The 26,560-nt window shown below is 35.7% G+C and overlaps 1 protein-coding gene across 2 annotated transcripts in view; it reads right to left on the bottom strand.

Moving 5' to 3' along the window:
* LOC138177447 (gamma-2-syntrophin-like) overlaps positions 1 to 26,560 on the bottom strand; it is a 404,566-nt gene that overhangs the window by 130,927 nt on the left and 247,079 nt on the right. For both annotated transcript variants that reach the window (XM_069108636.1, XM_069108637.1), the window contains exons 3-4: positions 15,653 to 15,709; positions 15,491 to 15,548 (exon numbers count right to left, since the gene is read on the bottom strand). In XM_069108636.1, the coding sequence (XP_068964737.1) occupies positions 15,491 to 15,548; positions 15,653 to 15,709 (115 nt within the window). The remainder of the gene's footprint in view (positions 1 to 15,490; positions 15,549 to 15,652; positions 15,710 to 26,560) is intronic.

Below are 26,560 nucleotides of genomic sequence, written 5' to 3'. Positions count from 1 at the left end.
AGGTAGGTAGCAGATTCCTCATTCCTAGAATTAATCTATGAATGACAACCTGTCAGAGATGTTGTAAAGGACGTTTCTTTTCAGGTGTAGGTTGGATTAGTTGCTCTCTGACATTCCTTCCAGTTCTGAAAATCTGTCAACATCCTTAAGATATAATGGAAACATGGTAGCAAGTAAGGCTATATAATTGGAGTAATGAAACATTTTCCAGCAGTCATGAAGTGGTAGGGCTCAGTAGAAAACAAAATAAAATTTCTCATAATCTCCCTTTTATTTAGATTCAAGAGATAACACGATGCTTTTATAAAATACTGCAAAATTATGAATAGTAAAACATTCATCAAAGATAATGTGATACTGTGTCATAACCAATTTTACAATAGATTTTATCTATGCCTTTTGTCTTTATGTCAAGTCTCTTAGCTGGGGAATTAGCCCAAACAAAAATTTTGAATTTCTCTGAATTCTTTCTATTTGTCATTTCTTGTTGCAAAATAACATTTGATTATATCTATATTTGATTATATTAAATATTTTATTATATTCATGTTATAGTTTTGTCAGCCATTCCACAATGTTTTTGTGTTTCCATTGTTTCTGTCTTTGGATTCTTATAGGCATATGCCTATTATATGGATTACTTGGCTAAAGGGTACAGTTAGTAGAGTAATTTTTTTTTTCACATAATTCCAAACTGATAACCAGAATGGCTAAAACTTCACAAATGTCAAAAGTGCATTAGTGTTCTTATTCTCTCACAACCCCTTCCAAACTGACTGCTTTTATTTTTGTCATCTTTGCCAATTTGCATGATGTGATGCGAAAACTCAGAAATCTTTTAATTTTCATTTCTCTTAGTGATTTGACACTTGTTTTCTTGAAGCCATTTATATGTAGTTTGCACTTAAAAAAAGTATTGTTCATACCTTCTGACCATTTATCTTTTGGAGAAGAGTTCTTAGTGTTCCAGGAAGCTTGTCAATACCAAATATATTTTGGATATAAGAATTTTACCAGTGATAGTTGATGACATTTTTGTCATTGCATTATTTTTCTTCTAATTATATCCTTATTGGTTTGAATTATTTAAAAGATTTAAAAAAATTGTGCAACCCAGAATTATAACTTTATTAATTTTAACCTCTTCTACACATTATTTAACTATTTTCCTATTAACCATTATTGTAAGGGATAACTGATCTCATTCTCTTCTCATTATAAATTTTAAATGTTCTCTTCTCATTTTTAACCACTTATAGTCAGATAACTTATAATTTTAAATTTAATGTGTTATATGGAAATAAATTTGGTGTAAACGTAATACTTGCAAAACTGATTTTCCCAGTAGTTCTATTCAAAACACACACACACACACACACACACACACACACACACGCACACACACACACACTTAGTAATTTAATTTTACTTTTTTTTTTTGTTTTTTGGAGGGTAATTGGGGTTAGGTGACTTGCCCAAAGTCACATGGCTAGGAAATGTGTAAAGTATCTGAGGTCTGATTTGAACTCAGGTACTCCTTAGTCCAGGGCTGGTGCTCTATTTTCTGTACCACCTAGCTGCCCCTATTTTTACTTTTTTTATTTCTTGAAATCACAATATGTTGTAGTGATCTACTTTTCTGGTCTTTAATTAGTACCAAATGACTTTGATGACCACAGTTTTATAACAATTTGAGAACAAGAATATGCCTCCTTTATTAACCCTGAACTTTAAATGCAGTGAAACATTACTTTCTCTAGCTTTAAGAAGTATCATCGGGTCGGCCAGGTAGCACAGCAAGTAAGAGCACCGGCCCCAGTGTCGGGATGACCTGGGGATTCAAATCCGGGCTCAGACACTTAGCATCCACCCAGAAACACCTGGCCATATAACCTTGAGCAAGTTACTTAACCCCAATTGCTTAAAAAAAAAGTATCATCTTGGTAATCTGATGCACATAGGACCAAATCTATATTATCATTTTTATTATATTTATAGGTCCCCACCATATCTTTTAAATTATTTATCAACTTTTATTTCTATATTAGTGTTTTACAGTTTTACTTATTTAAATGTTTGTGTAAAAGAGAATAATGTGTAATAACTCTTCAAAGGTAATGTGGAAACAGGTAGTAAAAACTTCAAATATCAAACAGAGGAGTTTGCATTTTATTCTAGAGGAATTTACATAGCTTCTTGAGAAGGGTAGTAATATATGGTTCTTTTGAAACATTCCTTTGTCAGTAATTTGCAGGAGGAACTGCAGAAAAGTAGATTAACAAGGAGGTATACAAATCTAGGCCAAAAAAAATGATGAAAATCTTCTCTAGGTTGTCATGTGATAATGAGACAAATAAGCAAGATGTGCAGGAAAACGGACAAGAATTGGTAACTGGTTAAATATGCAGAGAGATATCTCACTAAGGAGCCAAGATTGACCCTGAAGGTTCAAATATGAGTTACTGGAAGGATTGTGGTAACCTTGAATGAATTAAAAATGTTCAGAAGAGTGATGGATTCCAAGGGAAAGAAAATGAATAATGCTTTGGTTATGCCACATTTAAGATACATATGAGACATTTTGTTAGAAATGTTCAATAGAGGGGGCAGAATAGAAACAGGACTTCCACAGGGCTTTGACTCCCACCACCTCCAATTCATGTAAAAGGTGACTCTGAAAAAACTTTGGAGCTAATGAACCCACAAAATAACACAGAGAAGTTAATCTCCTTCTGAGGACAGCCTGGCAGGCCAGCAGGGAGGAGCCAGCACAGAGCTCTGGGAGCTAACCCCAGCCCTAGGCAAGTCAGAGGTTTTAGCCCCAGGGTGGGCCTGACCAGCAGCTGGCAGGAGGGATTCCAGATTAGCAGCAGCTGTGGCCATTTCCAGATTTATGAACCCATAGACGCTAAGGTAAAAGCGAGAGGTCAGTGAAGTGTGGAGTTTGGGATCCAGTAGTTGGGAGTGCCATCGGCCTTTATCCCCTGGAGGGAGAAGCCATTGAGGCACTCCTCCCCCCCCCCCCCAATGTGGCAGCTTCAGCCCCTGGCTTGCAGATTGTAGGGGGACCAATCTACGAGTCTGAGGGGTAAAAACTCTTGGTTTAACCTTCTTGGATCTGGATTGTGGTCTGGGGTGGATGTCCTGGGGTGTGTAACCAGCTTGCTAGAGTATGTGGAGGCTTCAGAGAGGGAACCCAACTAAAAACTTTGGCAGCTGAGAAAACCCCAGCATTTGGTACAAAGCTCCCCTGTCTGGTAGCAGAGTCCTACTGTTGCAAAAAGCCCAAAAGTCAAGTAATTGAGTGGGAACATGAGCAGGCAAAGGAAGCAAACCAAGCAGAAAAATCCAATGTTAGACTCCTTTTTTGAAGACACAAAGGATCAAAGCACGGAATAGGAGGAAGACAGTGAAGTCAGAACTCCTGCACCAAAAGCTTCCAAGAAAAATATGAGCTGGTTACAGGCCACAGAAGAGCTTAAAAAGGATTTTGAAAATCAAATAAGAGAAGTGGAGGAAAAATTGGGAAGAGAAATGAGAATGATGCAAGAAAATTATGAAATGAGTGTCAACAACCTGAGTGAAGAAAATAACAAAGTAAAAATAGACTAACTCCAAAAAGAGGCTCAAAAAGGTGATGAGGAGAAGAATGCCTTAAAAAGCTGAATTTGCTAGATGGAAAAATAATCTCAAAAGCTCACTGAAGGGAATCTTTCCTTCAGAATTAGATTGGAGCAAATGGAAGCTAGTGACTTTATGAGAAATCAAGATACTATTAAACAGATCCAAATAAATGAAAAATAGAAGGCAATGTGAAATATCTCATTAAAGAAAACACTGACCTGGAAAATAGATCCAGGAGAGATAGTTAAAAATTATTGGACTATGTGAAAGCCAGGACAAAAAAAATAACCTAGAAATCATCCTTCAAGAAATTCTCAAGGAAAATTGCCCTGATGTTTTAGAACTAGAGGGCAAAACAGAGGTTGAAAGAATCTACCAATCACCTCCTCAAAAAGATCCCCCCCCAAAAATTCCTAAGAATATTATAGCCAGTTTCCAGAATTCCCAGATCAAGGAGAAAACATTACAAGGAGCTGAGAAGAAACAATTTTAATATTTTGGAAAAACAATCAGGATAACTCAGGATCTGGCAGCTTTTACACTGAGGGATCGAAGGGCTTGGAATATGATATTTTGGAGGTCAAAGAGCTGGGATTAAAATCAAGAAGCACCTACCCAGCAAAACTGTGTAATGTTTCAGGGGAAAATATTGCCATTCAGTGGAATAGAGGACTTTCAAGTATTCTTGATGAAAAAAACAGAATTGAATAGAAAATTTGACATTCAGATCCAAGAAGCAAGAGCAACGTGAAAAGGTAAAACAGGGAAAAGAAATCATAATGAATTTATCAAAATTGAACTATTTACATTCCTACTTGGAAAAATGATAATTGTAACTTATGAAACTTTTCTCAGTATTAGAATAATTGAAGGGAATAGAAATATATACACACACACACAAATACATATATGTCTATATAGGAGGGTATATGGGTGTATGAATACATATGTGAATGTGTGTATATATGTATACAGGTATACATAGATAGAGGGCACAGGACCAGTTTAATGGGAAAGGATGATACTTAAAAGATGAAATTAGGAGGTGAGAGAAGAATATAATGAGAGGAGATGGGGAGAGACATATTGGGTTAAACTATCTCATACAGAAGAGGCAAGGGAAAATGGTTACAATGGAGGGGAAGAAAAGCAAGTCAAGAGGGAATGGTCAAACTTATTCTCATTGAATTTGGCTTAGGGAGGGATTGACATACACAATAAATAGGGTATCTCTCCCTACAGGAGAGTAGAAGGGAAGGGGATGAGAGGGAGGATGATGCGAAGGGAGGGCAGGCTGGGGAGAGGGAAGTTGGAACACACCCACTTTTGAAAAGGACAGGATCAAAGTATAGAATAAAACATATGGGAAGTGAGATAGGAGGGAAGGAAATATCGTCAGTATTTTGCAATATATCTACTATGGAAATGTTTTGTATAGCTACATATGTACAACCTATATTGAATTGTTTATCTTCCCAGTAAGGGTGGGTGACAAGGGAGGAAGGGAATGAATCTGCAATTCAAAGTTTTAAAATCAAATGTTTAAAATACATGTATATACAGACACACACACACACACACACACATATATATGTACTGTTATCAATATTATTTTACATGTAATTGGGAAATAAGACATACAGGCACTAGGGCATAGTACTCCACCATGCCCTACTGGAAAGTTGGAGGTGGTATGCGAGAAGATATGGGAGAGAGCAGATTGGAGGAGGGAATATCCAGTGGTATCACTATTTTGGGGTAGCGGGTAGGAGAAAAAGGGGGAGGAAATTTGTAACTCAAAATCTTGTGGAAATGAATTATATAAACTAGAAATTAATTAAAGCATTTGATTAAAAAATAATAAAAATTTAAAAAATTAGACATGTTCAATAGACCATTTCTGATGCAATATTGGAACTAAAGAGAAAGTCTACAGCCAAGAATGATCTACATATAGATGAATGAACTTGTGGGAACAAATGGGGTCTTCAATAAAAAGATTGTGGAGAGAAGAGAGCATAGGACAGAAAGAGTCTTGGGGTCTACCAAAAATTAATGGACATGGATAATAATCATTCAAAGAATAATTATGTAACAAAGGAAATGTGGGCTATGGTGACATTAGAGACAAAATGACTCTAATAAAACCCTCAAATGTTAGAATGTATATACACACATACCTCCACACACAGAGACACACACACGCACACCTGTTCTCATACTAATATGTCAACTGGTTGAAGTTCCAGAGTTAGATCACCAACACAATTATATTCAAACTCTCTCATGGTCATTGGAGCAACTCTATTGTGGGAAATACATTTCACCAACAACTAACTTTTGAGCTCTCATTCAGTTTCTAGAGGGGAGAAATATCATCTGCTTAGGGTTAGTGTAATCGGTTCCTTCTGGGAAATCAGCATCACGTGAAACTGATTCTCTGCTCATTATTTGAGTGTTGATCATCACTACCTTCCATTAAGTTAGAAAAATCCTCTTCTCTCTGCTTAAACATAGTATTTATAATCTCTCTTAATTAAACATAACCCTTGAAAGAATGTTTTGAAAGTTTTAGCTATTAACATGAGTGGCAGTTCTGTTTAAGCAAGAGAAATGCACATCTCAAACTGAATTTTTCTCAGGCCACAAGCTAGAGTAACCATTTATTCAGTTAATAAGATGTGGTATTGTCTAATCAGAATTAGATCATGTCATCATAGCCAATCTTCAATCCAGTTCACAAGAATACCAAAGCAAGGGGGTGGAGTCAAGATGGCAGAGTAGAAGCATGACCTCTGAGAGGCTCCAGCTTCTACCTTCCCCAATCAATGTAAAAAGGGAACTCTGAACAAACTTTGGAGCTGCAGAACCCACAAAATGACACAGAGAAGCTAACCTCCCCCTGAGGACAGCCCAGCAGGTAGGCAGGAATTGGCCAGCACAGCGCTCTGGGAGCCAAGCCCAGGCCCTCCATGAGACAGAAGTTTTAGCCCCAGGGCAGGCCTGACCAGTCGCTGGGAGGAGGGACTCCAGATCAGCTGCAGCTGTGGCTGTTTCCAGATTTATCAACACATAGATGTGATAGACAAAGTGAGAGGTCAGTGTAGTGTGGATTTTGGGACCCAGTAAGAGGGAGTACATCGGCTTTTGCCCCTGGGGTGGGACACCCTTGAGACACTAGCACAGCCAAGTGGCAGCTTCAGTTCCTGGCATGCAGAGTGTAGGGGGACCTAGCGACCAGTCTGTGGGGTAATTGCTCTTGCTTTAACCTGCTTGGATCTGGATTATGGTCTAGGGTAGAGATCCTGGGGTTTGTGTCCAGCTTGCCAGAGCATGTAGAGACCTCAGAGAGGGTACCCATCTAATACCTCCGGCAGCTAAAAAGACCCCAGCATTTGGGACGAAAGCTCCCTGTCTGATGGCAGAGTCCTACTGTGGCAAAAAGACCAAGGATCAAGTGACTGAGGGGAGACATGACCAGGCAAAGGAAATAAAGCAGACAGAAGATTCCAACAGTAGACTCCTATTTTGGGGACAAAAAGGAGCAAAGCATAGAACAGGAGGAAAACAGTGAAGTCAGAACTCCTTCATCAAAAGCTTCAAAGGAAAATACGATCTGGTTACAGGCCATAGAGGACCTTAAGAAGCAGATAAGAGAAGTGGAGGAAAAATTGGGAAGAGAAATGAGAACGATGCAAGAAAATTCCAAAATGAGAGTCAACAGCCTGACTGGGGAAAATAACACTTTAAAAAACAGACTAACTCAAATGGCAAAAGAGGCTCAAAAAGGCAATGAGGAGAAGAATGCCTTAAAAATCCAAATTTGCCAGATGGAAAAAGAATCTCAAAAGCTCACTGAGGAGAATCATTCCTTCAGAATTAGATTGGACCAAATGGAAGTTAATGACTTTATGAGAAATCAAGATGCTGTTAAACAGATCCAAACAAATGAAAGAATAGAAGGGCAATGTGAAATATCTCATGGCAAAAAGCACTGACCTGGAAAATAGATGCAGGAGAGATAATTAAAAAATATTGGACTACCTGAAAGCCAGGATCAAAGTAAGAAAATAGAAATCATCCTCCAGGATGTTCTCAAAGAAAACTGCCCTGATGTTTTAGAACTAGAGGGCAAAAGAGAGGTTGAAAGAATCCACTGATCACCTCCTGAAAAAAAGATCCTAAAAAGAAAACTCCTAGGAATATTATAACCAGGTTTCAGAATTCCCAGATTAAGTAGAGAATATTACAAGCAGCCAGGAAGAAACAATTTGAATATTGTGGAAACACAATCAGGATAACTCAGGATCTGGCAGCTTCTATACTGAGGGATCGAAGGGCTTGGAATAGGATATTCTGGAGGGCAAAAGGAGCTGCGATTAAAACCAAGAGTCACCTACCCAGCAAAACTGAGTATCATGTTTCAGGGGAAAATATGGTCATTCAGTGGAACAGAGGACTTTCAAACATTCTTGCTGAAAAATCCAGAGTTGAATGGAAAATTTGACATTCAGATACAAGAAGCAAGAGAAGGATGAGAAGGTAAATGGGGAAAAGAAATCATAAGGAATTATCAAAGGTGAACTATTAACATTCCTATATGGAAAACCAGTAATTGTAACTGATAAAACTTTTCTTAGTATGAAAATAGTTGAAGGGAATAGAAATATATGTGTGTGTGTCTGTATATGAGGGTATATGGGCATATGAATACATATGTGAATGTGTGTATATATGTTTACATGTATTCATAGATACAGGGCACAGGACCAATTTAACAGGAAGGAATGATACTTAAAGGTGAAATTAAGAGGTGAGAGAGGAATATAATGAGAGGATATGGGGAGAGACAGAATGTGGTAAACTATCTCATATAGAAGAGGCAAGGGAAAATGGTTACAATGGAGGGAAGAAAAGGAAGGCAAAAGGGAATGGGTCAACCTTATTCCCATTGACTTTGGCTTGGGGAGGGAATGAAATACACACTAAATAGGGTATCTCACCCTCCAGAAGAGTAGGGAGGGAAGGGGATGAGAGGGGGGATGATGGAAGGGAGGGCAGGCTGGCAGGGAGGGAAGTTGGGAGCATCCACTTTTGAAAAGGGACGAGATCAAAGTAGAGAATAAAACAAGTGGGAGGTGGCATAGGAAATATAGTCTGTCTTTTACAACATATCTACCATGTTATTGTTTTGTATTAGCCACACATGCACAACCTATACTGAACTGCTTATCTTCCTAGTAAGGGTGGTCGACAATGGAAGAAGTGAATGAACCTGGAATTCAGTTTTAAAATCAAATGTTTAAATACACACACACACACTATTTTTAGTACTATTTTACATGTAATTGGGAAATGAGATATACAGCAATGGGGCATAGAGCTCTACCACGCCTACTGTAAAAGTCGAAAGGGGTATGGGAGAAATTATGGGAGAGAGCAGATTGGAAGAGGGGATATCCTGTGGGACTGCTATTCTGGGGTGGTGGTTAGGGGAAAAATGGGGAGAAAATATGCCAGAAATGAATGACGTAAATCAGAAGTTAATAAAGCATTTGAAAAATGGAAAAAAGAGAATACCAAAGCAACTGCCAAGTCCCCTTTGCTTTTCTCAAGTAAGAAGTGGCATCGAAGAGCAAGATCTTAAGAGAACCTATATCTCTGTTCAACTCTAGGTGGAATAGGATGGTAATAGATCTCACTTTTGGCTAATGGAGTTATTTCCCTTTCCATTAACAAGGAATCAGTCAGCTAAAGGTTTTTACCAAAAGACTGCTTCTAGCTGTCATTGTTTCTACATACCAGATTTTCTGCCTTTCTACTGGACCTTCAGCAGTTTCCTATACCCAGATGCTTTGGCATTCCTTGACTTTCAATGGCTAAATGAGAGCTTTCTGAATTACATAAATTCACTTTCAACTTAGAGTCACAAATTCCCAAATTTTCCCTTTCAAATCAACAGTTATAGATGATTCTGCATCAATCATTCCTCAGTTTATAAAAGTTTATATTTCCCATTTGAGGTCATGCAATTTGGTTATTAATATTCATATGTGATTTAACTGACATATATCAATGCTTTCAATTTTTGAAGTTTTCAACATGGTCATCCAATATTTTGGTGTCATACAAACTGTGCTGCTCTATGTGTGTGTGTGTGTGTGTGTGTGTGTGTACACTTAATAAATGAGAGATCTTACTCTGTTTATTTACAACAATGAACTATTTCTCCATTAGCAAAGTATCATTCTATATAATTACATATTCTGGATCCTTAATGTTTCAATTCATGGGCATAATGTTCCCTTGGAACACTGTTAAGACATAAATTAAAAAAAAATGTTATAGTTGCCTAAAGTTGCCATAGTTATAGGGCAACCAATGTAGAGGCAATACAGTACTTAGGCAATTGGAAAATGTGGGAGTTATGGACAGGAGGGCCTAGAATGGCATTGTCTCAATTACCTGGACAGGGAATATACTTTTTGGACACTAACTGCAAGTAGATGCTTAAAATTTCGATGAGGCATGAATTTACAGGTCCTCTCAGGGTTGGGGGTGGGGAGAGGGGATCTGATGGAGGGAAAAGGCCTTGGATTAAATGCTGCTGAGAGGATGCAAACATTTTTTTTCTCTTTAAATTACAGTTGGAACATAGTAATCATATCCCTGTCTTTGTTAATTTATCTGAAGGTCTGGGAGGTTTTTAAAATCCAAGTGTCAGGGCTGATCAGACCTGTCAGACCATCTAAAGCTCGTGGTAGATGAAGCTCAAGATAGGGGAATGCCCAACCTCCTCTTCAATAAGAAGACGCTGAGTCAAGTATACTACCTGGTAGGCAAAGGGATGAGCTCATAAACTTACCATTTGCCCTTGTTTGAACTGTCAGGTCCATTGGTCCTTAATATCTTTCTTGTTGAAAAACTTTAAGGACCACAAGGAACATTTTGTCTTGCTTTAAAATGCCATAGTATATAGGAGCTGTCTTCTTGTATTAGAGCTAAGCTTCTCAAAAGTAGGGAGTCTCAATTTTTAAAATCTGTATCTCTAGGTTTTATTAAAGTGTTTGATCATAATATGTGCTTAATAGTTTGTTCATTCTTTAATTCCTCCCAGTCTTCTCTCTTCTAGGATTTATCTTCAAGTGTTCTTCACATGACTCTAAGCCCTTCACCATGATTTTTTTTCTGAACATAGTCCTCTGCAGCTATTAATTAATACACAAGCATTTATCAGTCATCTATTATGTGCCAAACATTTCTGTTACAAAGTGGAGATAGAAAATGGAGAGATTTTTCTATCTTTTGAGGAGCACCTATTTCATTTGGGTGTGGTGATAGAGTACAATATGCACAGATGATAAAATGCATTACAAAAAATATAGAATATATATTTAGCTCAAAAGAATCATGAGACGTGCAAATTTAGAGAATCCATCCCAAATGTTCATATGGACTAGTTGTGCCTGACCTGTGGTAGAACACTCCAAACTTATACTGGTCTGATCAGCCAAAGACAGACACACTGTAACAGACTCTAGCATGGTGATGTCATTTTGGTCCTCTTTGACAATGAAGGACAACAACCAACTCTGTGTGTGTATACACACACATGCATACACATTTATGCACACATATGTATAATACATTTAATATATACTATAACGATATAATACATGTATAACGTATAATATGCATATATGTGTATAATACATTTAACATTTTTAGAAGAAATTAAAATTACAATACTAAAAAAAATTGTTTTGATTTTGCAGATGCCCTGAAATGATCTCAGGGACCCTTTAGGGTCTCTGGAGTACACTTTAAGAATTGCTGCTAGAAGGAATTCTTTTTTTTTTTCTTTTTGGAGGGCAATTGGGGTTAAATGACTTGCCCAAGGTCGCACGGCTAGTTTTTGTGTTAAAGTGTCTGAGGTCGGATTTGAACTCAGGTCCTCCTGACTTCAGGGCTGGTGCTCTATTCACTGCACCACCTAGCCTCCCCTAGAAGGAATTCTTATTAAGGAAATTCCCTCATTTTACACATAATAAAACTGAAGCATATAAGCTCCCCTTTCTAGATCTGGAAGGAATTTTATAAGGCTTAATCCTAATTTCTTATTTGCAAACGAATCATAAAAAAAAAAATTCCCTGCCTAGGTAGAAGGAACTCCTTCTAAGGGATCTACAGCTACCCATGCAGTTCAATGACTTAAGTATCTTGGAGAGTAGTCTGAAACACTAAAATGTTAAATACTTGCCTAGGGTCTCACAGTTTCGTTGTGTCAGAGGCAAGACTATGTCTTTCTGACTCTAATGTATGCTATCTATCCACTGTCAATCTATTTTATAATCCATAGCAAAGCAACCTGAGCTTACAATGCACTAATATCCCCAGATATTTTCCAGATGAGCTCTTGTCAAGCCTTTCATCTCTATCCTGTAACTGCGAAATATATTTTTTTTGTATTCTGGTGAAAGACTTCACATTTATCCCGAATTAATTTTACCTTATTCAGTCTGACCCAATGTTCTCTCAAGTAAAGGATTTTTTGCATCAGGATTAGGAAATCTAGTGTATTTATTATCCTTTTAAGTTTGGTGTCACCAGCAAATTTTACAGGCATATCATTTGATCCTTACTAGTTTTGTGACCTTAGGTGATTCACTTCATCTCCCTGATTCTCACTTTCTTCACCTGTCAAATGAGAAGGTGGAACTAGACCTTCTAAAGTTCCTTCTAGCTTTAGAAGTCTGAACTTATATGCTTTAGTTTCTTCATCTATCAAATGAGGGGACTGGAAATTTCTTCTAATATCCTTTTCTTTTCAGTTATAAATGTATGAATCTATGACTAATGCTTCCATAGACATCACTGAAAAAAAATGCTAGCATGGAACCCTGAAGCACTCCACTGGACACCTTCCTCATTTTCAACAAATCATTAAATATTGTTATATGTATTGAAATTAACAAGTTTGAGTCCTCCTAAATGCTACTGTCTGGCACATATTTCTCTATTTTTTCTATAAGAATAATATGAGAGAATCAAATGCCAAAATCAACACCAACCACATAGGCAGTATTCTCCTGATTTATAGGTATAATAAGCCTGTCAATAAGGGAAATATGGTTATTCTGGCACAAGCAACTCTATTGGCTGTAGCTTCCCTACTTCACTTACTTAGCTAAAGATGAAAAGTGATTTTTATTCCAATTCAGCATGAAATCTAAAAATTTCAAGGTTTTAACTGGTTGCTCATATCATTCCCCTTTTCTCTTTCTATTCAACACTTTTATTATACTTTCCAATTCATAGCCAGAAATTCAACAGCTCATATAAATAAGGAATAGAAAACATTTATTCCAAAAAATTAAGGAAATATAATACTCTTTGAAAAACTATTTTCTAGCTATTAATTAGTCAAGCAGATAGTTTACAGTTTTACAGTAGTACTGAAATAAATAAGCATAAGTAACTATTGATTTATTTCCTTCTGTAGAATTTAAATTCCATTAACCTGGAAAACTTTACTCAGTACTATCTTTCTGAACAGTCTATTGATTTTAAACTTATTAACACTTGAAATATATGATGAAAATACTTTGGTCAAGTTTAATCACATTAAAGTATACGTAAATCTTCAAGCAGCCTGATTGTAAGTAAAAGATATTCATTTTTTTTTCTAAGTGAACTGCCCAACTTTTCATTGTATACTAGAAATTGTTCCTCTATTTCCTGTATGGAGTTCTGTTCTCAATATTTCCTTGTGTCTTATTTGAACTCTACCTGAACACTTGTATCATATTTCTGTCTATTCTGGATCACTGGAAGTTGAAACCTCCTTATATTCTCAGATTCCAGTTCTATGTCCCCCCTCCCACCCATGCTGCATTCTCTAATTTTTTAGGATTTAATTGATTAATGATAATTGAATTATCTGTTCACAAAAACTTATTTTTCTCATTATCATAAAATTATTTTAAAAATTCTCAAACTCATGTCAGGTTTCTGAAACTACATAAGAGAAATGGAATAGCCTAGAAGAGAATCACCTTTCCCATGAGTACAGATAACAGCTGTGTTTATATCTTCATTAGTTCTAAATCCCTGATTAAATATAATCCTGTCTGTTCTAAAGTTTAAATGGGGGTGGGTTTTTTTTAAACCCTCCTCAAAGAAAAATGCATATTATTTAGGTACAATCCACTATAATGTTCCAAAAAATGTAACTTTGGTTGGAAATAACAGTAGTAGTGGTAATAATAATAAAATGTTATTATTTATTATTAATACAGCAGTAAACAATTATATAATATTTAATTATTTGTAAAACACTACTTACATTGTCTCAGTTTAGCCACACTGAAGCAGAACTATATTATAGAACAGTAAGAAAACATTTAAATATTTCCCACCCATGAATATAAAAAAATCTTTAATCCACTATATAAATTAATTTTGAAGAATTCACACACTGATTTATAGAAAATAATTTGAACTAAAAAATACGGGACCTCCATTTTCTCCTAGTAAATATATGCAATTATTCTGAAAAATAATTTAAAATCCATTGTCATCTTTCTTTGATATTTCTCTAATCAGAATGTCACAGATGACCTGTATTAAAATAGTCCTCTCCTTCCCTCGATCCCTTGTGGATGTTATGGGAATTATCTTATTTCTTTAGTAAATCTATAGCAGATTGCATTTACTCTTTCTGGTTGAGATTATTCTATAGGTTAATTCTCTAAGGAGGTTGGGCTTATTTTAGGCCATTTGGAAGAAAAGGAATTTTGTAGGAGGCACTGGACCAATTGTTTAAGGTGTATCTGAGTAGAAGTAGTCAAAGGGTACTATATAAAAGAAAATTAAATTCAGTATGCTTCCCTAGGGGCTTCTGTCAGGGACAGAAAATGAGAATGGAATCTTTAGGAACATAAATATATATGAGATTGGTGGCCACTAGGATAAAGACTGTTGGGGTGAGATTGATTATCCATATAATGATTAGCCCTCAGAGGAGCTGGGCAGTAAATTAGGCATTGACCCCTTTGGCATTAACTACTACATTTATTAGGGTTCTTTCACTATCATGTCTTACTGCTTTCTGTCAAATAATATTTTAATTTTGTTAATGTTATTATGCTATTTTTAATGTATGTTGCCTGGCAATTTTAGTGAATAAACTATGTTGATATACCATCCCAGTTTAAAGGAATGTATGTGTTGGTTACTATTTAGGAGACAAGGCATATGAAATCATATGACTAGTACATAAGAGTAGATCTACAAAAGAGACCAGAGATCTGTTCCCAGGTGAATAAGAGGAAATAAAAGTGTCCAAAGAATGGATAGAAGGCAAGGGAAGGTATCTAAACATTTGAAAAGACTGATCAAGGAGAAGAAATGATACACCTTTTCAAAGTTTAATGATACAGAGTGAGATTATGAAAAGTCATTCTTCTCTTGATTTCTGGCCAACCCATACAATTATGGAATTTGAATTTACTAATTCTAAAGATATTCATATCCCATATGAGCAAAAACATATACTGAACCTTCTATACTTTCCACTCCCCAGGGAGGTTACTACCAGTGAAACTCTCATATGTTTACTTCTCTTTTGTTTGATGGGAGATGCTTAATATAAGTAGCTCTATTTCAAGATATGTTTGTGTTTATTAATTTATATAGTGGATTAAAGCAATTTTATCATGTCTATTCTTTTTATGCACAATTATCTTTTGAGATATCAATGACTTCCAATAACTTGTGCACATTTTCAACTATACCATAAATTTGGTCTTCAAATACTATAACAATGCATAATATAATTTTTTTTGGTAGGGAGGAGTTATTTTACCTGCTTGATCTTTGAATATTTTTGAGATGACGACAGGTACCTTGTGTTCAGCACCTCCCTGGAAAACACATTGATCAAAATGAAACAGTAACTCACATTGTTTGCAATTCACATACTTAATTTAAAAAGGAAATAAGAAAAGTGGAGAAGAAAAAAACATACCTTAATACTTAGGCCTAAGCCCCCAACAGGTTGTCTGCGGAGTGTAACAGTTCTGTGCTTTAAAAAATTGTAGAAAAAATAATTTTAGTTTAAAATACAACACTAGAACATTGATACATAATATGTATACAGTTTATAATTATTATATGTATACACATATGTTTAGATAATAAAAATATGACATGCAACTATTTAGGAATGTGCCTCCTAGAAAAAAAAAATCCTAACAAACTTAATTTGACTTTCCTTCCATATTTAGCCTATCATAACATCCCTCTTTTCTCTGTTGTCAAACACTTTGGGATATCTTTGCCCACTTGATAACCATCCATTTGCTCCTCCAAACCTTAGAATCTGATTGCAGTTACTATAAATCTAGATAAACTATGCTCTGTAAAGTTACTGATGATTTAATTGCCAAATCCAATAGACATTTTTGTAGCCTGCAGTTTTGTTTTTTTGTCTCTATATAGCTTGTGAAACTGTTGGTTTCACATCGTAATGAAGACTCTCTCCTACCTCAGACTCTACAGTTCCCCTAGTTCTTTGATGTTTCTAGCTTTTCCTTCACTGTGTACTCTGTTAGCTTATCATTCCATTTCAAACTCAATAATTCAAGTGTTCTGTCCTTAGCCATATTTTTTTTCTCTCTCTCAACACAAGAAGTTCCTAACATTTTGCACCATAGGCATGCTTATCAATCTGGTGAAATTTATGAACTCAATCTCAAAATTTTTTAAATACATAAAATCTTTAAAATTACAAAGGAAATCAAATAGTTATCAAAATATTAATATATATATATATATACAAGTTCATACAAGATTAAGAATGCTTACTGTAAAATAAAGCACTAGACATGTAATTTTTTAAAAGTTTCTTGGGGTAGCCAGGTGGTACAGTGAATAGAGCACCAGCCCTGGAGTCAAGAGTTCAAATCTGGCCTTAGACACACTTGACACTTACTAGCTGTGTGATTTTGGGCAAATCACTTAATACCAATTGCCCTTCCATCGCCACTCCAAAAAAAAAAAAAAAGTTCTCGTAATTACTATTGATATCTTTTCTTTCTCTTCTATTCCTATCACAGTAATGATGATCACTCAGTACAGCATACCTACCTCTAATATGTCCTTACCTTCTACTCCCTTGTAAACTTCTACATATAAGGTCATTAAACATTTACAAAATATGAAGAAAGACAGTATAAGTGAAAGCATGAGGACCTCTTCTATGAGATAAGTGGAAACATTTTATTTGTTGGAATTGGTTATTCAGTCAACTTTCTTTTACTTCCAAGTTCTTAACATGTGAAATTGCTAGTTAAGGAAGTTGTGGATTGATGAGGTGTTCTATATTTTGACTAAATCTTAAAATTATTGATATCATTCTCTAAGTGAAGGTGTCTTTGGATTTTTAAACTAGTATCAGTAGTAAACAGCAGTATCAACTTCACAATAATAACAGTATCAATATGAGTAAGTGACTACATATTGTCTTAGAGAAAAATATCATCAATCTGTGGTCACCTGCTGGTAATTAAATTTTCAGGGTGGATGTTTACAGGGCATGTGTAAAAACATACTAGTTGTTCTCTAGGACTGGTGGTCTGTAGAACACCTATATCGTTCTGATGACATTTAATGACCCAGTGAAACCTTACAGTTTGCATCATAGTACATATTTACCTGTTGTTTAACAGTTTAACAAGTGCTTTTTTTCCTCCAAAATAGACTACATATTTATCAAAATCACATACATGAAGTTCATAAATTATAATAATCTCCTTGAGGGCAAGTATTATTTCATTTTTGTCTTTCTGTCCCTAGCAAAAATGCCTTATATACAATAGGTGATTAATAAATGCTTCATTGAATTGAACTGATCTGAAAATCCCAAAAGCAAAGCTCACAGAATCAACTTATTCAACTTTAGGATAGCACTGATAGGGAATTATATTTTCCCCCTTAAATTGAAATAAATCTACTTTTCTATGATTTCCATCCATTATGCCTACCTCTCCTATCTGGGGCTAAATGAAAGAAATATAATCCTTTTCCACCATTATATTCCTTCAAAACTATGATGTTTCATCCAAGTCTTTCTAAGCCTACTCTTCTCTGAGCTGGTTAGTGTCGCCCCAAAGTATAATGGGTTATTTCTGCAGGGAGTAGATTCTCTCAACTAAATGAGTTTTATTCAGGGCCCAAATGGCTATTTGTTACCAGTGTTAGAGAAAGGAGTCCTAGTGATGTTTGATTTTTGAATTCCCTTCTGACTTTTAGAGTATGCGAACTTTATGTTTTTGATACTTTTAAATAAATTCAATTCAAGGAAGCATTTATTAAGTATAGATAATCTTCCCCCTGTTCTATGGACCTTTCTCTGGGTCTTTCAATATTTTGTGAGAATAAGTGTAGCATTTCTGCTTATTCATTTGTTACCCTTCATTCTCATAGCATGGACAGCTCATCACAGTTTGCAGATAACTTTTTTTTAATTCTAGTCTTTGAATTATTGATAAGAAGTGATACTCTACTTATACCTACCATATACCTCTCCATTTACTCCTTGTAAATTTTGGTTTTATGAAGACTACTGTGTTTTATGATTTGTAGTTAAATAGCATCCCACAAATGAAGTCTGTGTACAGAGTGGGGAATCAGCCTCTCATTGAAAATACTGCACAATTTTCCAAATGAAACACAAGATGAAAGCTATTAATTCACCAACTGTTAAATTGGTGCAACGGCAAGCAAAGGATTACTTAGCACCTTGTGTCAGGTATTCAAGTATTTAGCACCTTGTTTCAGCTCTTCAATTGCCTTTGAGCCCCATCTGTGATTTGAAGGTGGGAGGAACTTGCTGATGCAACAAGAAGGGTGGATCAGGAAGGAGAAACACCATATAAAAGCAGGATCCCAAACTGGAACAGAGCAAAACTGAGAAGTAGAACACTTGTGGTGTTCAGCACTCTGTTTGTCTGTTCTGTCTGTGTTGATTTGTATACTTTGACAGACAGAAGCCTTCTGTCTGTTGTTTGTGTTAATTTGTCAGAAAGCAGCATTCTATCTGTTGAATTGTGTTACTTTGTCAGACAGATGCACCCTGTCTTGTATTGATGTCACAGGCATAAAATGAATTGAGATGATAGTGCTGGCAAGGTATATAAATGTTGTTGTAATTCTGCTAAGATTGATGTGTTGTAGATATTGTTGTGGCTCTGTTAAGTTTCCCTTTCCAGGAGCAGAGACTTTGAAGGGCTTGAGGTAGACTGGTTACCTTGAGCTTTGAACTGGAACAGGAACTGGGAGCTGCCTCTCTGTGAATCCAGGTGACTGGTTGGGTGAATTCAGACAAGAGCTGAGAGCATGGAAGAGGAACCATGAAGTCTGGGAGTCAGAACTGAGTCAAGATGAAAGGACCTTTCCTTGGGTACTTGGTGTTTACTGACAAGATAATGATTTACAGTGACCTAGGAGTGGGAGAACTTTGTGCTTTATACTTTGTACCCCTTAAGGATGATTGAATTAAGGATGATTGGAAGCTAGTCTCCAATAAAGATGAAAGAAGACTTTCTGACTGACTGAGATTAACACAATGTGACCTAGGGATGGGAGACTTTGTATCCTGAATGACATCTTTTGTTTAAAACTGTATGGCCACTTTTTGTAGAAAGTTATGTTATTTCACTGTGAATGTTGAACTTTGGTTTATGTAGATGTTTTGCTTTAGTTTACTGCAGAATAAATAGAAAGTTCACTATGCTATGTGATAAAAACCTTAACGCTATTCACAGCAGCAGTCCTCTGGAAAGCTACTTATGCTTGACTTTACAATAGATTAATTCATCCAATAAATATTCTATAGTAAACATACTCTAGGAAATATTGAGATAGAAATAAAACATTGGTAAATAACCTTGACTGTTAAAATTAATAATGTAAAATTATTGCCACGTAGAGATTTCAGACAGGGTCTCCTCTATAAACAAGATGAAATTTTAGGAAGAAGAGGGAAAAAATGCTCACATCCTTGGTCTTTGCTATTTTTTTTAGTTTTCTATGATTCAAATTACTGGAATTAGTTATTTTTCTTCCCTATATTTCTGGACCTCCTCTGAAGAAAATCATCTGAATACAAAGATTTGAAGATATGAAATGCCAAAAAAAGTGGGTTTTTTTTGGGGGGGGGTAATTAACTCCAGATCCTATATGAATTATCCAACAATTCCCCTGAAACTGAAACCAGTTTTTTGCTCACAATATTTTGAGACAAGATCTTTATGAAAATGCTAGCCATAACTCAATCAGAATTACACTTTGACATTTTATGAACGTACATATATATATGCCCTCCTAATATTATTATAAAAGGATACCGTATCATTCCTTTATCTGTGAACTATCAATACTGTGAAGTAGAGATGGTTTTCAAAAGGCAGATCACATCCTTACTCTCAATATATCTTTCATCTGACAGAAAAGTATCTTTGGGACACCTGTGAAATTTCTTATTTTGTAAATCAATATATTAGTTCTCTTTTTTTATTTTTAATTTTTATTTTTTGCTTTTTGAAGGGCAATTGGGGTTAAGTGACTTGCCCACAGTCTCATGACTAGTAAGTGTGTCAAGTGTCTGAGGCCGGATTTGAACTCAGGTCCTCCTGACTCCAGGGCCGGAGCTCTATTCACTGTGTTATATAGCCGCCCCCATGTATTAGTTCTCAATCTTTGAATTGACTTCTTACCTGTCATATATTATTCTTTCATATATCTTATGTCCACAAATATAAAACTACACCATAACAATACAGTTGAAATCTCTCACATTTAAACTCAGTTTCAAATTGATTACTAACAAGTAGATTGCATTGCTGAAAAAATCCATTTAAGTATACAAGTAAAAATTGTCATTTTTGTGCAATTATGTAGACTATAATTTTTCATTACTATCTGAAGTATCAGAAACCCTACTATTTAATGGATTTCAGAATGACAGTTTGAACATTTGATGCCTCCTATAGCACTGTGACCTCTCCCACTTCCATTTAATGGTTGCTGTGGGGCCTAAAGACTAAACTAAATGTGTATAAACAAGTGGTAAAGCGTATTAGTACCTGATTATCTAATTAAAGCTTTCTCTCTAATGTAATCAGAAAACCCAAAAGAAGAAAGAGCTTTACTGAGTTAGTAGGGAAAGTCCCTCACTGAGGAAGGTTTTCCTTTTAATCCCCCACACCTTATTGATTCTCTATCCCCACTCACCACAGCCACTCTTTAAGGTTTTTCTTTCTTCTTCAGTCTTCTCACAGCAAACCCCCCCCCCCCGCTTCTTAGTTCAAGATTACAGATCAAACTTCACAGAAAATTGAAGTTATTTGCTTAGAACTCTATCTTCTCCCCTTCTCATTTCTGGACCCCTTGATATTAGCCCCCAATATCTCCACATCTTCTTTAGGCTCTGAAGAAGAGATGGGTCTGTCTCCTTATCAAGGCTAATCACTCTCCTGGTGGCTATTACCTATAGACTTTTAGGGCATGGTCTTTCCACTCTCAATGAGTACAGTGTTTGGCTGAGTTTTTCTCATCACCTACATTCATACAAAGAGACTTCAACATATGATAGTCCCCTTAGATACCCCGACTTTCCAGTTTCACAATTTACTTAATGCCCATAACTAATTACTCCTCTAGTAAACCTCAGCTACACATAGGTATGGCCAGACTCTTGATATTGAACCACAAGTGTTCCACTTTAATGTTTATGTTTTCTAAGATACATTCTCATTCATTGTGGCATCCGTATACTATACCTTTTTGTTCTACCAGGCCACAACTCCTGCAATACCTTAAATCTCTTTTCTGTACTATCCTCATCCCTTGGTAGACCAGTTCAACTACACATTCTAATCTCTTGCCCTCTTGTCTAATGCCAATCAGACCATGCCAAACTCAAATACTCTTTTCCTCTACCTCCTTCACTTACTCACATTAATGTACTATGGAATGGAGTTGGAGAAAATCAGGAAACCATTCTGACTAGGTCTACCACAAATGTATGTATCTTATTTTGACTAGGTCTTCCCTACAGGAAATAAGATCCCCCCCTTCTTAACTCATTCACCATACCACTCTCCACCGTGACTGTTCTAAGATTTCTCATTTTTCCCTCAAGCCTCCCACAGAACCCTCTCATCCAACCCTCTTAGCTAAAGACTTTGCCCTACTTCCTCCTAAATATTATAATTATTCCCTGGGAAAACCCTTCTCTTCTCTCTTCTTCATCTCAAGTCCATCTAATGTCTTCCCCAATTATCTCCTCTTTTACTCTGTTTTTGAAAGAAAAGGTAGTTTTACTCTGATCCTCTCCTGTCTTTTACAGCAGACTGATCTATTATTTTCACTTTTATATTTAATTTTCCCCTATTAACTGACTCATTATCTACTATCTACAAATGTGCCAACACCTCTCTTAATTAAAAGAAAAAAAACACCTCACTATTCTTCCATCCCTCTGACTGTTATATGTCTTTCATGTCCTTTACCAAATGTTCTTCTCCTTTCAATCTCTTCTAAACACTTTGCAATCTGGCTTTTTAACTCATCATTTAAGTGAAAGTACCTTCTCTAAAATTTAAAATGATCTGTTAGTTGCTAAATTTTATGGCCTTTTCCAAAAATCATTCTTGACCTCTGCAACAATTGATAGGTAGTAGTGATCACTTCCTTGTAGATACTTTCTCTTTATTGGGTTTTTGCAACATTGACTTCTCTTTTTTTCTCTTTGCCTATCTGATTACTCTTTCTCAGTCTTCTTTCAGTCTACATCATGTACACTGCAGATGTTCCCCAAAGTTTTGTCCTAGAGACATCTCCATTTTTCCTTTATATTTTCTCACTTTGTGATCTCACCAACTGCCATGGGTTTAATGTTCATCACTATGCTGTTGATTTCTGGATCCAGAGATCCAGTCATAGTATCTCTTCTGAGATCAAGTCACACATCTCCAACTCCTTTTTTGGACATTTTGTATGTCTTAAGGTATCTCTAACTCAACTTATCAAAAAAGCAAAAAAAAAAATCTTACTTTCCCCCAATCTTCTCCTCTGCCCAACTTCACCATTACTTTCTTTTTTTACTCTTTTAAAAAAATTTAGACAAATACTAAAACTTAAATACATAATAATAAAAGAAAAAGAAACATTATAAACTTAAATTTTAAGCATATGTTATATGTTTATATGTATATATTATACATAAGAAAACAAGAAAATATATATTGTATAATAAGAAAAAGAAAAATATGTAATAAGAAAAGAAAAAGAAATGTCATATATATCAGAATGAAGGAGAGGATTCAAAATACATACAGTAATAACTTTACATTTCAAGAAAGCCTATATATTAAATACTGCAGCTTATGTTGAAAAGAATCCATTTTTTCTTTGCTTCCTTTGCTTTTTTTCCCTGTGATTTCTTTTGTTCTCTGCTGCACACTTTTTACTTTGTTCTTTTTTCCTCCTTCTTCCCTCCCCCAGACTACAATTAAGCTTGGATATATTTATATATAGATTTTGATATATACATACTCATATACATATGTACACATACATAATATATAAATATATACTTTTCTTAAAAGATTTTACTCTTAATCTTTGTTTTTCTGCTTGTGTATATCCTTTTTTTCTGTCTTTCCTAATTCTTCTACTTAACTTCTACCTGCTACCTTGCCCTCCTATTACTTAATCTGCTCCCTACAACACCTCCCATATTCTCCCCATTCTATAAATCAAAAAAACCTTTTCTACACCCCTTTGATCTATTCATTCACTCTCCCCTCTAAAGATCCCACCTTTACCCTCTCACCCCTCCCTATTCCATTAATGTTTTATTAATTTCTACATTTAGAAGATTTTTATACCCTTATACACACATACACACACACACACATACATTTTCCTCTATTAAACCCATTCCCAATGAAAGTAGGTTTCCAGAACTGTCAGACCCCCTCCCCATCTAATTTCTCTGTATTGGTTTTTCCTCTCTTACTTCATTTATATAAGTTATTTATTCTTTTAGCTTTTCTTGAAAGGTTTTACTTTTTGAAATCATATCATAGTCAAGTCTAACTCAATCTTTCTTATGAGTTACCTAATTAATAATAATCTTAAATGTAGATATTACCATTTACATATATATGTGTATGTGTATATATATATATATATATATATATATAAGATAAACAGTCTATCCTTATTGATTTTGTTGTAATTGGTCATTAATATGTACCTTATGTTTCTCTTATATCTTTTATGTCAAATATTCTATTAAGTTTAGTTTTTTTTAACAAAATCCTGAAAATCTGATATTTTATTAAATGTCCATTTTCTTTTTCATTCAGAATCATGCTTAGTTTTGCTGGATATTACATTTTCAAGTAGGGGCCCAGTTCTTTCACTCTTTGCTATATAGTGTTCCAAGACCTTGATCTTTTAGTGTCACCGCTACTAGGTCTTGTGTGATTCTAACTGTATTGCCATATGTCCATTTTTTTTCTTGTTGCTCTTAACATTTTATTCTTGATCTCGGGTTTTGGAATTTGTATTATTCCTGTGAGTTTTCCTCATACTATCTCTTAAAGGTGGTAATCAGTGGTTTTTTTCTATTTCTACTTTCCCTTCTTGTTCTAATACTTCAGGAAAAATTTTCTCTAATTGTTTCTTTTATTATTGTATCAAACTCCTTTTTTTGATCATAGTTTTCAGCTAGTAAAATTATTTTTATGTTTTTTCTTCTTGATCTATTTTCCAGATCACTCGCTTGTCTTATGTTTCACATTCTTTTCTGTTTTTGCATTCTTTGTACACACACATGTATGTATATGCATACATGTACATTCACATATACATGCATGTACATATATGCATACATACAAACACGTATAAATTATATTTCTATATAAATATAATTATATTATATTTCTTGATCTCTTATAACTTTGCTGGCTTCCCCTTGACCAATTCTGATTTTCAAGGAGTTATTTCCTTCTGGATTCTGGATTCTGAATCTCCTTGTCCAATTTGTTGACTTTCTTTGCATTATCTTCTTGATCTTCTTGGATTATTCTAATTTTTCTTTTTAGTTTTACCTTAATCCCTGTCATTCCATTTTAAAGTCTTTTTAAAGTATTTCAATGCATTATTTTTGGGCAGGTGACCATTTGACATTACTTTTTGGTGTAGGAGAGGATTTCTTTGCTTCAGTATCTTCTTCTGAAGACAAGCCCTAGTATTTTCTATTCCCATAGTAACCCCTTTTGGTTGGATTCTTTGTCCTTTGACCATGTATTTTTGTAGTAGTTAAATTTTTATAATCACCTCTATCTTTTGTTGATAAATGCAAAGATTCAAACTTATGGAACAATAACTCACTATTTGATAAAATTTTCTGGGAAAATTGGAGAGCAGTTTGCCAGAAACTTGGCATACACCAATACCTCACACTATATACCAAAAGAGGGCCAAAGTGGGTACCTAATTTACACATAAAGCATGATACTATAAACAACTTAGAAGAACAAGGAATAATTTATCTGTCAGACTTATGGATAAGGGAAGAATTATGAACAAACAAGAAATAGAAAGTATTATAGGATATAAAATGTTTAATTTTTATTACATTAAATGAAAAAGCTTTTTGTACAAATAAAGCCAGTATACTCAAGATTAGAAGGAAAGCATAAAATGGGTGAGGGGAGATTACAAGTTTCTCTGATCAAGGCCTGATCTCTCAAATGTGTAGAGAACTGAAAGACATTTATAAGAATAAGAAACTTGGGGGAAGAGCCAAGATGGTGGCATAGAAGCAGGAAAACTTCCTGTATACCTCCATAACCACCTCAAATACCTAAAAAATGACTCTAAACAAACTTTAGGGCTACAGTACCCACAAAATGATAGAGAGAAACAAATATCCCACTGAAGACAGCCCAGTAGGCAGACATGAAGGGTTCATCAAAGCCCACTAGAAGAGCCCAGCCCAGCATGAGCCTGGAGTTTTAACCTCATGGTGGCCTGACCAGCCACAGCTAGAGGGACAATAGGAGAGTAGATCACCAACAGCTTTGGTGGTTTCCAGAATTACCAACTTATAGATGCCAAAGACAAAGTGAGAGGTCAGTGTAGACTTTGGGAACAGGGAATCCCTGAGTGCAGTCCTGCCTCTGCCCCCAGAGGGAGAAGCAGCTGAGGCATGTCGGCTGCAGCTGTGTGTCTCCTTCAGAGCTCCTGGACTGCAGACTGTAGGGGTACGAAGCAACCATTCTGAGGGGTAATTGCTCTTCTTTTAACCTGCTTGGATATGGATTGAAAGTGAGGGTCCTTGGGTGTGTGACAAATGAGCAAGAGTGGATGGAGGCTTCAGAGAGGGCAGCCCACTAATAGCTCCAGCAGCTGCAAAAACCCCAGCAATTTGGGACAAAGCTCTCCTCTCTGGAAGCAGAGTTCTACTGTGGCAAAAAGCTCAAAAGTCAAATAATTGAGTGGCAACATGAGCAAGCAAAGCAAGCACAGCAAGCACAGCAATCCAACTCTGGATTCCCTTTTGGGGGACAAAAAGGGATCAAAGTATGGAATGGCAGGAAGACAATGAAGTCAGAACTCCTGTACCAAAAGCTTCCAAGAAAAATATAAACTGGTTACAGGCCATAGAGGAGCTTAAGAAGGACTCTGAAAACCAAATAAGAGAAGTGGGGTAAGGGGGCAGCTAGGTGGCACAGTGAATAGAGCACTGGCCCTGGAGGCAGGAGGACTTGAGTTCAAATTTGGCCTAAGACACTTGACACAATTACTCCTCATGTGACTTTGAGCAAGTCACTTAACCGCAATTGCCCTGCAAAAA

This window comes from Petaurus breviceps, unplaced genomic scaffold (assembly GCF_028583685.1).
Source record: "Petaurus breviceps papuanus isolate PSGF00001 unplaced genomic scaffold, PetGlider_PUasm1.0 90416, whole genome shotgun sequence".
NCBI classification, from domain to species: Eukaryota; Metazoa; Chordata; class Mammalia; order Diprotodontia; family Petauridae; genus Petaurus; species Petaurus breviceps.
The sequence above is the reverse complement of the archived record's forward strand: the minus strand, read 5'-3'. Positions and strand labels throughout refer to the sequence as shown.